General features: G+C 43.7%; 2 protein-coding genes across 2 annotated transcripts; both read left to right on the top strand.

Moving 5' to 3' along the window:
• Positions 1–692: 692 nt before the first annotated feature.
• Positions 693–6547, top strand: si:ch211-11k18.4 (uncharacterized). Its single transcript, XM_065964514.1, has 12 exons — positions 693–963; positions 2027–2138; positions 2551–2644; positions 2870–2924; positions 3143–3283; positions 3821–3981; positions 4081–4179; positions 4297–4442; positions 4879–5050; positions 5139–5251; positions 5424–5508; positions 5972–6547. Exons 1-12 carry the CDS (start codon positions 846–848, stop codon positions 6029–6031), a joined length of 1356 nt encoding a protein of 451 aa, XP_065820586.1. The 5' UTR covers positions 693–845; the 3' UTR covers positions 6032–6547.
• A 1350-nt stretch (positions 6548–7897) lies between these two features.
• On the top strand, positions 7898–14203 carry rabep2 (rabaptin, RAB GTPase binding effector protein 2). Its single transcript, XM_020653227.3, has 12 exons — positions 7898–8095; positions 9484–9639; positions 10103–10185; positions 10278–10649; positions 10809–10904; positions 11124–11222; positions 11444–11557; positions 11905–11983; positions 12143–12154; positions 12361–12515; positions 12644–12760; positions 13549–14203. Exons 1-12 carry the CDS (start codon positions 8080–8082, stop codon positions 13651–13653), a joined length of 1404 nt encoding a protein of 467 aa, XP_020508883.2. The 5' UTR covers positions 7898–8079; the 3' UTR covers positions 13654–14203.
• The last annotated feature ends 295 nt before the right edge of the window (positions 14204–14498 follow it).

Raw genomic sequence — 14498 nt, 5'->3', positions numbered from 1 at the left:
GAAAAGTAAAAATTCTAAAAGAAATTGAATCTTTAAGTCAGCTTTGTAGAAGATAAATTCTACAACTCACTGAGCATACGCTTTCATCCAAACTGACAAACATCAGAGAGTTAGTACAACACAAGCGAGGATGTAGAGAGGAGGAAACAACGCCAGGAAGAGTAAACAAACAGCTTTAAGTCCCATCAGACACACAGGTGCTGAAAGGAAGTGACCAGAGGCAGAGCACAACATTGACAGTCATCATAATCATCATCATTAAGGTCGCAGGTGTTCATAAAGAGCTGGGTCTTTAGCTTTTACTTAAAGGTGCAAAGGGACTCTGCAGATCAAATGGAGTTTGGTAGTTTGTTCCAATGCGACAGAGGAGAGGAGTCTAGTTAGAAACTAGTTAGAGCCTTGTTGTGAATGTTGTATGAGACGCCTTTCATTGGACAGTGGGCTGGAGGGATAGTAGACCTGGATCAGAGAGTTTAAGTAAGGAGGAGCTGAGCAGCAGAGTTTTGAATTTGATGTGAGCAGATAAGAATAAATGATAATAAAAATAGTAAGTTATCAGTCATCCCTTCAAACACTGAGTTTGGATGCATGGCTGAAAATAAATGCGGATATTGTATGCTGCATGTTTGACATCTAATCTCCAGGAAAACTACATCACCCAGAAGCCTCTGCGACACAAATCCGCTCAAGCTGACGACGTGGCCGAGCTACGTCTCAAACGGACCGGGGCGATTCAAACAAGGCGAGCCGGCTTTGTCCCGCACAGATAGTTCAGAGAGTCCTCGGCTTCGGGTGCTTCAACAAGTGTCCGCATAAGTTTAAAACCTTTTCTTTCTTTCTTTAAAATGTCTGGGAAAATAAAGAGCCGAAGTGCTGCAAACGCAGACTCGATAACAGGTGGTGTGTCCTGCGACGAGCGCATCTTGCGGGACTGTCATCAGCTGTACACGGATCCAGACAGCGGTGAGTCGCCTGTCAAATAGTTTACTTCTCTCAGTCCTCTCTGGAATTAGCTCCAACATCCACCTGTTGATGATAAAGTCATCATATTCGGCTTTTATCGCGGACCGGCGTCAGCTAGCTAATTTCTTACGTTAGGGGACGTCAGCGGCTAACCGTTAGCTAGCTTACCAATAAATATTTTATGCTAAAGTCAAAGCTAGTCAGGTTAGTCGTGTACAGGTGTGGCATACAGTACAAAGAGAGTAATTATATCATGATGTTACAACAGAGTCACAAGGATTTTTTCTTGTAAAGCTCCCAATGAAGTCAATTTCGGAGCAGTCTCTGAGACGAGCGATATGCTGCATTCAAGTGCTCCTCGGAGCGTCAGGCGTTCTGACGTGTTCATTAGTTTTAAGTCTTAATTTAAGTTAAATGTGTTTTATTTGAGTTTTAAAAACTAATTAAGATAACTCCATGTGGACAGCAACCGATGGTTACAACTAGGGCCTCGCAATTAGTCGCGATTTTATCATTATTGCGATATAAGCTTTTGTAATAGATACATCGTAAAAGTCTAAAATTATAGCATTAAACAAACATCACCTGTAATGTATTCAAACACTGATTCCTCACTCAGCATGTGAACATGTAACTTGCTGGATGGAGGCCTGGGCATGGGGCAAACACAGGTGTTGTGTAAAACATTAAGAATGGAAGACAGGCATGTTATCAAGAGAGGTCTTATAGAGGTCTTGAAACAACTCTATTTAAGTAGAAATGTCAAAAATGTACGGAGACTTGCCATGAAAGTCTCTCAGGAATTCGTTCTGGATTCCTATCAAGTGTTTCTCTGTTTTTCTGATGCATTCCCAGATTTTATCCTCCTGCAGATAAACTCTCCCACAGGAAATATTTGTGCTGCTTCTCATGCTACTTTAGAAATCTTGATCTCGACTATGTTACCTGAGTCCTGCAGCCGGTGCCACAGCTCTTTGATGGCTCCACCTTTGGACAAAAACAACATCACCATCTATGAATGTGTCATCGTTGAGTAAGCTGACCGTGACCTTTGTTTACTCAGGGCTGATCACAGTAGCTGAATCCGTTGGCGTGAAGTTGCTGCCGCCCAGGAAGAAAATCACTGTGTTGCTGATGGGAAACCACTCGGCTGGGAAGAGCTCCTTCATCAACTGGTATGTGTTTATTTTTACAGAAGTATGTCACAGATGGCAAGGCCAGCTAATCCATCATAGGATAGGATAATACTTTATTGATCCCCAGAGGGGAAATTCGGGCGTTGCAGCAGCACAGACGAGTAAGCTCAAAATACACATTAAACAGAATAGATTAGATAAATAAAAAGAGGGGGTATATACAAGTACAAAAGTTAACTATGCATGGAATTGAGACAGCATTTGCAGAGAGATCATGAGATAATACTAACAGTAAAGTAGAAGATAAAGGTTTAACAGGTGTACCGTCCAGCTTGCTTTTGTTTTTCATTGTAAAGTTATTCATTGATAATATTGTGGCAGTGACTGAACTGTCAATAAACAAATATTTCCTCCTCTGACGATGCTTTGCTTCTGCTGTATTTTTTGTCAGGTATGTTGAAGAGCACATCCAGCGCACCGGAGTAGCCATCGAGACCCAGGGCTTCAACTTTGTTACAAACGGCCGCAAGAGAGAATCTCTCACAGTGAGTCTAAAACCACATGACGGGTGAATGTGTGTGTGTTTCCAGGACGAAAAGTTCTAGTTTTCATTCTCTAGCTTGCAAAATAAATAGTTTTCAATGTTATTCCAAAGGTTGGTTTCTTACGTCGGTTGTCTTTATTTTGATTTGTGATTTCAGTCTCTTTTAAAGATCTGTTTCTGTGTTCAGTAAAATACCTCAGACTGATCTGATTCTGTGTGTTTTTAGGGGAACGCCACCCTCCATCTTTACCCGCACTTCAAACCGCTGCAAGCATTCAAAGGTGAGAATTCAGCCGGTGGCTCGATCCTTCCTCGTTCTTTGACTCACTCTGTCTCTCCACTCTCACATCGTCTAAATGTTTGGATTCATCAAACGTTTATCCGGTGCTGTTGTTGATGTGACGGTCGTCAAAGAATGATGAAAGGTTAAAGGTCAAACTGTCGGCTCTCCTGGATGTTTGTCATCACACTAACCCGACCTCTCTGGAACGATCTCCAGGTGTCTCCGAGTATCTGAGCACAGAAATCTGCACGTCCAGACAGAAACGCTTCAGCCTGGTGACCTTTGTGGATTCTCCAGGTTTGGTGGACGGAGACATGAAGTATCCGTTTGACGTGGACGACGTCATCCTGTGGCTGGGTGAGTTTCCTCAGACTGACCTCGTGTGCTGTAGTTTAAAACGGTCCAGTAAGGTGTCTTTGACCTTCAGCTCATATTTAATGTTACTGTTGCACGCTGACATCTTTAATCTTACAAATGTTGATAAAGCTCAAATGAAGTAGATTTCTAAATTAAAAGGAGTTTTTTGGAAATCCTAATACGAACAAAACTGAAAACCAAACACATCACTGATCTGTCCACGCTCATCCTGAAGCTTCATAGACGGTACTAGAGATGCACCGATCGGGAGTGTCAGTGACGATTCAAATACTGATGTGACCTTTTGATGTCAGACTCCCACAATGCAACATTTCCTCTCATGTTTCACAATGAAAACAAGTCAGAGTTTGTTAAGCTTCATCTGCACAATAAAAACCCTCTTCTCTGAATCAGTCGTTGGGTGTACTCGATGTCGGCAGCTCAACAAATAAACATCAGTTCAAAGATTTTCCAAATCAGAATCATGATTAATGATCGTCTCATGGTGACGATGGCTCTCTGCTCTCCGTCTCTCAGGGGATCTCTGTGACCTGATCCTGGTCTTCTTTGACCCCATGGGTCAGGCTCTGTGTAAGCGAACGCTCAACATCGTGGAGAGTCTGAACGACAAACACGGAGATCGACTGAGATTTTACCTGAGCAAAGCGGACGAGGCCGGCGGAGAGAGTGACAGACAGGTACACATTCAGAGGACGATAGATCCTCTCCTCCCTCGCCTGAGGTTAATGACTCTGTAGGGTTAAATTGTCTTCTGTTCTCTCTCTGCTGCCTCTCAGAGAGTGATGATGCAGATCGTTCAGGAGCTCTGCAAACGGCCGGGACTTAACAAATGTGGTTTTGACATGCCGACCATCTACGTCCCAAATCCCAACAAGGTGAGAGTTTCACTTTTATTCTGTTTCTCTGCGATGGTGCGTTTCCTCTCTCCTCTGCTCCTTTCAATCGTTCTCATTCTTTTCTATTTATTCCGTCTCTTTGTTTCCTATTCGCAGCCGAGTCGCTGCGTGAACCAGATCGAGGAGGTTTGCCGCTCCATCGAGAAAACCATCAACCAGACGGTCCAGAACACCCTGAACTCTCTGGAGAAGGACTGTGAGGTCATCAGTGAGGCCATCACAGACACACTCTTAAACGACAGGTAACACACACAAATGAAATCCAGGTGCAGATTGGACAATGAACCTCTCAGTCCGGTGTGTGAGGAGCGTTGTTGTCTTTGTCAGGCTGCAGCTTTTTGTCTCTGCTGAGCTCGAGTCTCCCAGTCCTCTGTCACATCGTCAGATATTTATCTGTAATTTGGAGTTCTGCTGGAGACAAGACCGAGAAACTTAGGGAGTGAGACAAGACCAAGGCAGGGCGAGACTGAGACAGAATCAAGACCAAGACATTTAGGGATTGAGACAGAGACCAGACCAGGACCATAATCTGATATTTTTTCTTTGTTTGGTAAAATATGAGATGAGACGTTTCATTGGCTCGTTTCTTTGTGAGTATCAAACTAATCCAGTGCGGACTAGAGGAGCATCAGGGGGAGATCCCCTCAGAGAATAAACCCCGCCTGTCATCTCTCACAGGCAGACGAGTGCTGGGAACAGACGGGCTCGCTGTAAAACCTGCTTCCTGACTCTGCTGGGCTTCTGCGTTCCTCTGGCTCTGATGGCCTTACTGGTTCTGGGCTCTCTGTCCGAGGAGCTGCTGGAGATGGTCCTGGGTGGTCAGGGCAAGGAGATGCTCTCTCTCTACCTGGTGAGCGATCGGGCGAGTCAAACATTCATTAATGTGTTCGTTCTGTTTTATCAACATGTGGAGCAGTGAATGTGTTTCTGACCTTCAGGCTCCGGTGGTCAAAATGTTCGACTCGTTCTCCGCCGAGCAGCAGCTGTACGGCGTCGGTGGACTCGTCCTCCTCTCCTTCCTACTGCTCATCATCGCACGCTTCTCCTTCAGGTACAAGCCGCCGATCTGGCGCCAGTTCTCCTCTGATGTCATGTTCAGGGGTTCACATGTTCACTTAAAGAGACTCGCGGTGACTCTGTAAACGATCCTCTCCGCTGCTGATTGTTTTTACATAAACAAATCATTCTGGACCTCTGAAGCCTTTCCCTTTGATTCTCTGCAGGACGCAGCCGACGCTGACGGGGAAACAGAAGAGGCAGCTGCAGGAGAAGCTGGAGTACGTTCAAGAGGTGGTCAAGACTAAAAAGGTTTGTGAGACTTGAGTGGACACATTTGAAGATGTAGAGGCCGTTTGGCTTCTTTAACTTTTTGAATCTGTTATAAAAATTAGTTTGTGTGTAAACACTGATTTGATTTTTAGTTGACAGGTTGTAGTTTACGACGGAGGATTAGGGCCACGTTAAAAAATATAATATTTTTTTAATTTACGAGATAAAAGTTTGCGACTTTAAGGTCGTAAATTTACGAGAATAAAGTTGTAAATTTATGAGATTAAAGTCGTAAATTTACGAGAATAAAGTCGTAAATTTACGAGAATAAAGTTGTAAATTTCCGACTTTAATCTTGAAATGTATTTTTTTTTTTTTTTAACGTGGCCCTGATCCTCCGTCGTAGTAGTTGAATGCATTTCCCCCCCTGCAGCTTTTATAGTTTTGAGATGTTTGTGAACATGATGCTCACCCTGAGTCGTCTCTCTCTTCTCTCCTGTAGAAGAAGCTGTATGAAGAATATCTGCGTCAGAGCGTCAGCGACCACGACATGGACCTGTGACCACGTAGACAAACACTCTCAGCACTTCCATCCTGTAGGATCACAGCTCTGTACGCACAGTCGTAGTCAAACCCTCTGTGATGACTCCTGAACCCACTACATTAACACGTCTGTCCTGAGAAACAGCTTTAGTTACTGATCGTCCTCCGTGCCTCTCCTCCTCTCTAAGAACCACAGACTCAAACCACTTCAAACTGTTTAAAACTTGACAAACATATTTATATTTCTTCATCAGAGAAACTGTATTTTGGTTAAAGGGGCGTGCGACTCACTTTGGGAGAGTTTGAAGACTTCACCAGCGTTTTCTACAGATGAGCTCTGAATCACGACGCTGCAGTTTTTTGGTATTTAATCCAGATAACCATCATGAATGTCTGCGTGTTAGCTAACGTGTAGAATATTCATCAGCCTGAAGGAGTTCAACGTTTTATCAGTGAAATCTTTTTCTACTTTCCTGCTCCACGATGTGACCATGTTTTATTAACAATAAACTTCAATAAAAAAAAGTTTCATACACGAGCGACCAAGTTTGATTTACTCTTCAGATTCATCGTCCGCTTCTGCAAACCCCTCACCTGAGGTTAACGACTCTGTATACTCACCTGAACCTCCTCATGTTAAAGTGTCTTCTTTACGCTCAGTGATGATGCAGATCGTTCAGGAACTCTGCAAACGGCTGGGTGCATCTGAGATTTCAAGGGGGTGCAGGCAGCTACAGGGACCGGCAACAGCAATGAAAAACATTGTAGGTGTTTAGGGCATGTGGCCTCCAGTGGACAGACTGGTCACAGAAATTCCAAATGAGGGTGCAATGCATCCTCTGGTCCCCTCGTAGAACCCGTCCTGGTCTTCTGTTGGATTTTGAGACACTTTGTCAGATGTTGCAACGCCAAGTCGTTAATTTATTTATAAAATTCTGAGTCATGTTTTCTGCTTCTATTTCTGTCTGACTGATCTGATCACGTTCACTCACTGCAGGATGGATCAATTCAAGATTTTTAAAATATACTAGCTCATATTTGTAGTATTAAGTCATCTTTTAGGATACTGTTTATATCTGCATTCCAGGATAAAGAACTTCCTGTTTGTGGATTAGTCCTCAAACGTCTCAAATCCTCCCCTGCACAGACCACTCTGTCTCACTGCACATGGAGAATGGAGAATGGAGAGGCCTCTCTACATATCAGATATCTCGATGAGAATCGAACAGATGCCTGTAAGAGAATAAGAGCTGAAAATAGTCAAATCATCCGTGAATAGAGAAACAGAAACACAGAGTGAAACTTGAAGACTCTGCTGTAATCTTAGATAAATAAATGTCTCAAAATGTGCAACATCATCATCTCACGTCTGCAGGTTTAGTGTGAGCAGATCATGTGCTGTTCTTATTGGAAACACAGGAAACTGTAAATCTTGTACAGTCGGGTCTTTGACGAGCAAACGTAAAATATTTCTAAATACTTGCATCCCTCCACAAGAGGGCGCTGTTCTTCTTTTTTAAACAATATATTAACCGAAATTTTACACATTTAACTGCCTTGCCTTTAATCTCATGAACTGTATTCACTTGGCAGAATTTATACATTTACATAATACACAAATAAATACATGTAAATATTGTTATTGGAATTGTTTGTGTGATAAACAGAGAAGAAAGTGGCTCAAACTGTGGTTTAGGGACCTCTGTGAGTCACTAAACAGTGGCCATGATGTGTACTTAATGATAGGGGTGAGTCTGCCAGTGAAGAAACAATAAAAGGAAGACTTCTGACAACTTTTTCTTTCAGTTTTCCTTCTCTAAAGCGGTCAAACTAAACTGACCGCTCAGAGGGAAAGGCAGGCTGGAACAGGAAGGAGGCTGACGTCATTTCCGCAGGCTTACACCGGGGAAAGTTGTTTCCTGAGGCTGACACTGAACTGATAATTCCTGCCCTAAAGAACTGTAAAGGACACACCTGGAGCTTTAGTGAAACATGACTTAGACTTCAGGTTTCTGTCGATAGACGTGTTTCTGTGTCTCAGCTGGAATCTGTCAGTGTGAGGAGAAGATGAGTGGAGATTCAGGTAATAACAACCAGCGAGCTTAAACTTTAATAAACTCCACACCTCACTAACTAAAGGGATTGGTTGTTAGCTTTGAATTAACTCTAAAAAACTTGTATTCCAGGTCAAAAATGAACGGTAACCTGTTGCTTCTCCTTACTTTGGCTAATGCTGCATTTGCGTGTCCCAGGGATGCTCGGAATTTCATAGACGTTTAGTGTGTTTGCGAGCTTACAGTCATAATATAGTAACACTATGAACTTTGTAGAGTGATGAATCATAGTTTGTTCTTCTGAAATAATTTGGAACAATATTTTTCTCGAATTTCACGCAAATTGGATCCTTAACGTGAGTTTCGCCAGACAGAATCCATTTTGTTCCGATTATTTGACAGGACGTGAATGCAGAGCACCTAACGGAATTGGTGTGTGTTACGTGTTAACACCTAACACTCAGCTCTTGACAACTTGAATTTCGACAACTATTTACGTTATTTTAATGTTTGTCTTTACTGTAACTGAAAGCAGGTGATGATAAAGCAGCTAACCGTCTGCTCTCAGCCTGTTTAACGGCCAGTTAGCTTCGTTGACCAAAGAAAAATGAACGAACGCTGGTAGCCGCTAGTTAGCCTGGTGTTATGGTTTAAAAAGTGACCGTGTTAACTGGTGACTTAAAGTTTTTGACTCGACAGATATCAGATGTGTATATTGGAGAATACAACGAAAAAACCTCTTCAAAATCTGATGTAACTACGACAAAAACAAACGCTGTCGGTTGACAATCACCTGATAAGATGGTCACAATTTAAACCGTTACACCTGCAACGTTATCCAAACTAGGATCCGGATCTATTTAAACCCCCAAATAAACACCCCTTTGGACCTCTTGGACCTCTTATTTATTTTCTATATTTTGTCACTCTTACGTGCTTGTTTTGCACTTTGGGCCCAGACAGTGGTGATGCAAAGCCATTTTAGTGTATTTACATATTGAGTAATATGGTTCACTGATGGATAGTGTTCACAATTCTTATTGATCCTCCAGTGATCTGGAAAATATAAACAACTGGTCAGAAGACCCTGCCACAGTCAAACAGCTGGAGGACTCGTCTTTATTCATGTCAAAATGCAAACAAACTTTAACTGTCAGACCAGTTTTTAAAGTATTTATGTGCAACATACAACAACATGCTGAAGGGCTTTAAAACGCAGATCTGCAGTTCTGAACAACGTTTATCAGATACATTTTCATCTTATCTCTCAGTTTAAAGGTTGTTTTCTGATTGCTAACGACTCAGATTCTTTTTAAAAGCGTCACATCATTGTTTCTCATATTCATGTGTTCTCTGTTGCAAATATCCGTGAACAACGATGAAGTGAAAACAACAGAAACCTGTTTGTCCTTTTCAGAGGCGAGCCTTCAGGCCCAGCTAGCTGAGTGCCGAGCTCAGGCGGAGCACTGGCAGGGCGTGGCGACGATCTGCGAGCTGAGCAAACAGGAGGAACTGGCAGAGCTGCAAAAACAATGTGATCAAGAGATCCAGTCTCTACAGGAGGCTCTCCGAGGTGAGTGTGTTTGTTTATGAAAGTTTAGTTTGTGTGTGTTAAATAAGAACGTGTTCAGAGTGTTTATGTTTGGTCGTTCTAACGAGGAGAAAGAAATCAGAGCCTGAATGATTCCTCACATCTTAGACACAACACTGAAGACTTTAACTCAGCAGGAAATAGCCGAGGCTCAAAGTGAGAGAGGCGGAGATGTGAGGAACTTATTCAGTGAACATTTAAAAATATCAACAGGAATGGATACTCTCACAAACGCCCACGAGAGAGAGAGAGAGAGAGAGAGAGAGAGAGAGAGAGAGAGAGAGAGAGAGAGAGAGAGAGAGAGAGAGAGAGAGAGAGAGAGAGAGAGAGAGAGAGAGAGAGAGAGAGAGAGAGAGAGAGTGTTTTTAAATTCAGCAACACTTTATAAATCAGCCTGCAGAGTTTAATGTTTTTGTCCTTTTTGATGACTCTGATGTGTTGACAGAGACGGCGGCGCAGTATGAAGCCAGGATATCTGTTCTTCAGTCTCAACCCGTGGAGTGGAGGAGAGCGAGCGGACAGATCACGGTCAGTGTTTACCCGTGGCGGTCTTATGAGGTCTGAGGCCGGAGCTGCGATGTAAGATGACCAAAATGAACTTCTCCTCTCTTGTCTTCTAGATCAGTGGAAGAAAAGGCAGGACGGAGGAAAACGCCGTCAGTAACGATCCACAAACATTAAACAGCCAGGCGGAGGCCGAAGCGGCGTCCTCGTCTTACAGGAGGCGGTGCCAGCAGACCGAGCCGGAGGCGGCGGCGGAGGGGGAAGCGGCACAGCTGACGTCAGACGGTTATTTTTCGCTGAGGAACTGCGACTCGGCGTCTCTGTCGTCCTTCTCGATGGACACGCCCTCTCTGCCCAGAAAAATGCACGCGCAGGACGACACAGACTCTCTGGTCTCCACGGGAACGCTGGTACCCGAGGCGATCTACCTGCCGCCAGCTGGACACCGACTAGTCACACACGGAGACTGGGACGCACTCAATGCTCAGGTAAGGATTCATGTCTGGCAGCAGAAATGATTTCATCTGAGGGCTGGCAGAGTTGTTCTCCTTTACAGACACATGCTCTGTGCTCGATTACTTTTCCTTTAGTCCTTTTCCATTCAAATGCCTGAACATGAAGATAAACGAGTGTGTGTTGTGATGCAGGTGTCGGAGCTGAGGGAGGAGGTGAACCGTCTGCAGGCGGAGAAGGAGGAGCTGGAGAGAGAGCTCGACACACAGACCAATCACACACACAAACAGGTGAGACACACACACACACACACACACACACACACACACACACACACACACACACACACACACACACACACACACACACACACACACACACACACACACACACACACACACACACACACACACACACAAAAAACTAATTTCCCCTCGCGAGATCAATAAAGTATACATTAATTCTAATTATTTTTACACACACACGTTAATCTTGTTTTTTGTGTTCAGGTGTCGATGCTTCAGTCTCAGGTCCAGTCTTCAGAGGCTCTCCTTCAAGATCTCAAGAAATCTTTCAGCCAATCACAGAGCGCCATGCAGAGTCGGCTGGTGAGACACAACGTTTACTCACAGAGAGTTAAATCACATCTCTCAGTAGATATGAAGCTACAGCTGGTTAGCTTAGCATAGAAACTCTGATCGCTGAACATTTTATATGTCCAGTTTTTCAGGCGTGCAAAAAAAAGCAACAAATAGTGATTTCACACTTGCAGAAAACTCCTGATAGAGTGTGTGTGTGTGTGTGTGTGTGTGTGTGTGTGTGTGTCCAGGCAGAGCTGTCTCTCTCTCAGAGGAAGATGTGCAGCGGTCTGTCCAGACTGAAGGGAGAGGAAGTGGAGGAGGAGGAGGAAGGAGCAGACTCGTCTTTCACAGCGTCACTGCAGGTACGACGACCGTTCAGACTTTTATTAATAAATTCAGAAATCTGTTTGATGGTGGATAATGTAACCGCATCTGGTTTCTAAATGTGTCTTCAAGGGGAACAGAAACCTGAGAGGAGTTTGTTTCTTTATCTCAGAACGTTAAGGAGGAAACGTCCGCTCACAGTTCAAACTCTCTGATTTATGTCAACATGACGCTGACCTCGATCTGAATGTGTTAAACCAGCTGGTGTTAGTTTAAGATGTCAACATGGTTTCTGTTTTTTTAAACATTTTAGAGTTCAGCTGATTAAAAAAGTGTTTGGAGGTTTTTATAACAGGTGATCGTTCTCCTGCTTGTTGACCTGCAGGGGGCGCACTGTGAGGAGCGACTCCGCATCGAGATCGTCAACCTGAGGGAGCAACTGGACACCCGGGCCGAGGAGAACGGTCTGTGGAGCAGATTCTCCTCCATCTTTGTCTCCTTCTTCTCCTCCTCCTTTATTTTTCTGTGTATTAAGGTCAGTTTTTTGAACAGACATTTTGACACTGATAAATTCCTCTTTTCTTTTTTTCCTGCGGTGCCTGAAATGGATCTGCTATCATCAGAAGTTTTAGAAGGTAAGTGAACGCCTCATGGTTCGGATCAAACTCTCGTTAAGTTCTTTCAGCTTTGAGTTTTGTATCGTCTTTGGTTTCAGTTCATCTTTTAAAAAAAATGAGTAAAACAGGAAGAAAATGAGAATACAATTTTGTGTTAATCACAGCTGCCTTGGTTTTAAATCGTGTGTGTGTGTGTGTGTGTGTGTGTGTGTGTGTGTGTTTAGTGCAGCTGTCCAGTCTGAAGACAGAGACCGAGAGGATCCAGACTCAGAAGGACCAGCTGCAGGCTGAGCTGCTCTCTTGTCGCACCGAACTCGAGGCCCTGCGGGTGGCGCTGTCTCATGTGCAGGGAACCAATAAGTCCCTCAGCAACGACAAAGTAAACCTGCTCGTTCATATTTCTGCTTCATTGATCCTAAATGTTGACCCGTCTTTAGCTGACACAAACACTAGACGTCTCCTCAGCTAGCATGTTTTTTTTTTACCTGTTGTTGTGTGTGTGTGCAGGCGTCTCTGCAGCAGCAGTGTTTGGAGCTGCGCAGTCAGATGATCAGTATGCGCTCGCAGGTCGACACCAGTCAGACGGTCCAGAGAGACTTTGTGCAGCTCTCCCAGTCTCTGCAGGTGAGGAGCAGTTAGCATCAGAAAGACCACAACATCATATTTACTTTATTAAAGGAGTAATGCATATAATATACAAATAAAAAAATAAGATGTGTAGAGAGTGAAATGATAAAGTGATCTTACTATATGATCAGACATTAAGGAAAAATGCTATGTTGAAGTGCTGGCTTCTCTGACAACAATGCAGCAGCCAGTATGTCCTCCTTCTAACTTTAGATTCTGCTCCTGAATGCTCTGGATTTGTTTGGACCACATGGCCTTTTTGGACGCCCCTCGGTTTGCCAGATATGAGAGCAGTTATCAGGTCAACAGGTGTTGCAGTGATGGAAGCGGGCAAGAGAAGTGGTTCAGATAGAAGTGATTGTACCCGACCTAAAAAGCCTCTGCATGTTTCTAATAAGCTCCATGAGCAGAAACATGCTCAAACTAGGATCAATATTGGAGATGCTTTTGAAAAATGGAGAGAGGTTAGAACGCAGAAAGGTTTACAGACCCATGCAGAGCTGGATAAACACTGAAGCTTCAGTGTCCATCACATGGTGACCTGCGTGACCATCAACTCTAGAGAGGAGGGAAGAGACAGCTCTCTACAATGTTTATAATTTAGACTGCAATACCCATTTTAAACACTAGGGGTCAGAGTTACATACTGCTCCTTTAAATGCTGGCATCATGACGACCCTACATGAAGTAGCCTCTTATTTAAATCCCCCATGTGGCAGTCAGGTGTAAATATTTGACATTAAAATGTTGAGTCTGTGTTCACGTCATCTTTGATCTACCTGCAGGTGAAGCTGGAGTTGGTGCGGCAGGCGGAGAGTCTGGACCAGGTGAGAGAGATCCTGGAGGAGGGGGTCAGTGAAGCTGCGTCGTCGCCTGCAGACGCCTCGTGAGTCGAAACCAAAGAGCAGAGAACCCAAACTGAGACCAATACGGACCGCGTGGAGTGCTGATGGGACCAACGCAGCAGGTAACGCCGGACGGATTCCCGGTGGAGAGACGTGATGATTATGTTCGCCGTCACGGCCTGAAAAACAATTTCTCAAGAGACCAAAATGAAATCTGATGAACTGTGAACCGCTTTGGGACCATTTAAAAAAACGTTTACACTCCTAACATTTATTCCTTTACTAACACTCATGAATATGATCCTTTCTTAAAACTGACTTCACTAAAGAAACAACACTCGATCGTATTTCTCTAAACGCTCATTTTATATCCAAACCTTTAACGTGTCTCTGACAGTGCAATAATGAAAAACTCTCCTATGCAATCGTTTTAGTTCAGCGTTAAATGTTCTTAATACAGCCATGACAGCTTTTTCACTTTAAGCTCATTTATGATTTGAAGGTTTAAGAAGCTCAGAAAAAGATACATCTGTGAAAGTGTAACGCTGTTTCCTGTAAATATTTCTGAAAAGTAAAAAGAGACTTTAACCCGTGACGTCAGATCGTGTGAAAGACTTTTCCTCCATCGTTGTTGTTGTTACACATTATTTTAACTTTTAGTGTTTTCACACACACAAACTTCCTGAAGTGTTCGAGCTGAGCGTCATGTGTGAACACAAACATCTGAATGTTTCTCTCTTCACCCGGAGTTTCTCCTCCAGCCTCCTCATATTTATTCTGCAGAAAGTCAGAGTGAGCTGATGTGAGAACGCAGCAGGATGTAATCAGGAGAATTCACCTGGAGCCAGTGGGAGGGGGTGGTGACCTTTATTTCCTGTGATTGCTGCACG

This window comes from Labrus bergylta, chromosome 16 (genome assembly GCF_963930695.1).
Source record: "Labrus bergylta chromosome 16, fLabBer1.1, whole genome shotgun sequence".
In the NCBI taxonomy this organism is placed as follows: Eukaryota; Metazoa; Chordata; class Actinopteri; order Labriformes; family Labridae; genus Labrus; species Labrus bergylta.
Note: the sequence above shows the minus strand (reverse complement) of the source record. Positions and strands in the feature narration are given on the sequence as shown.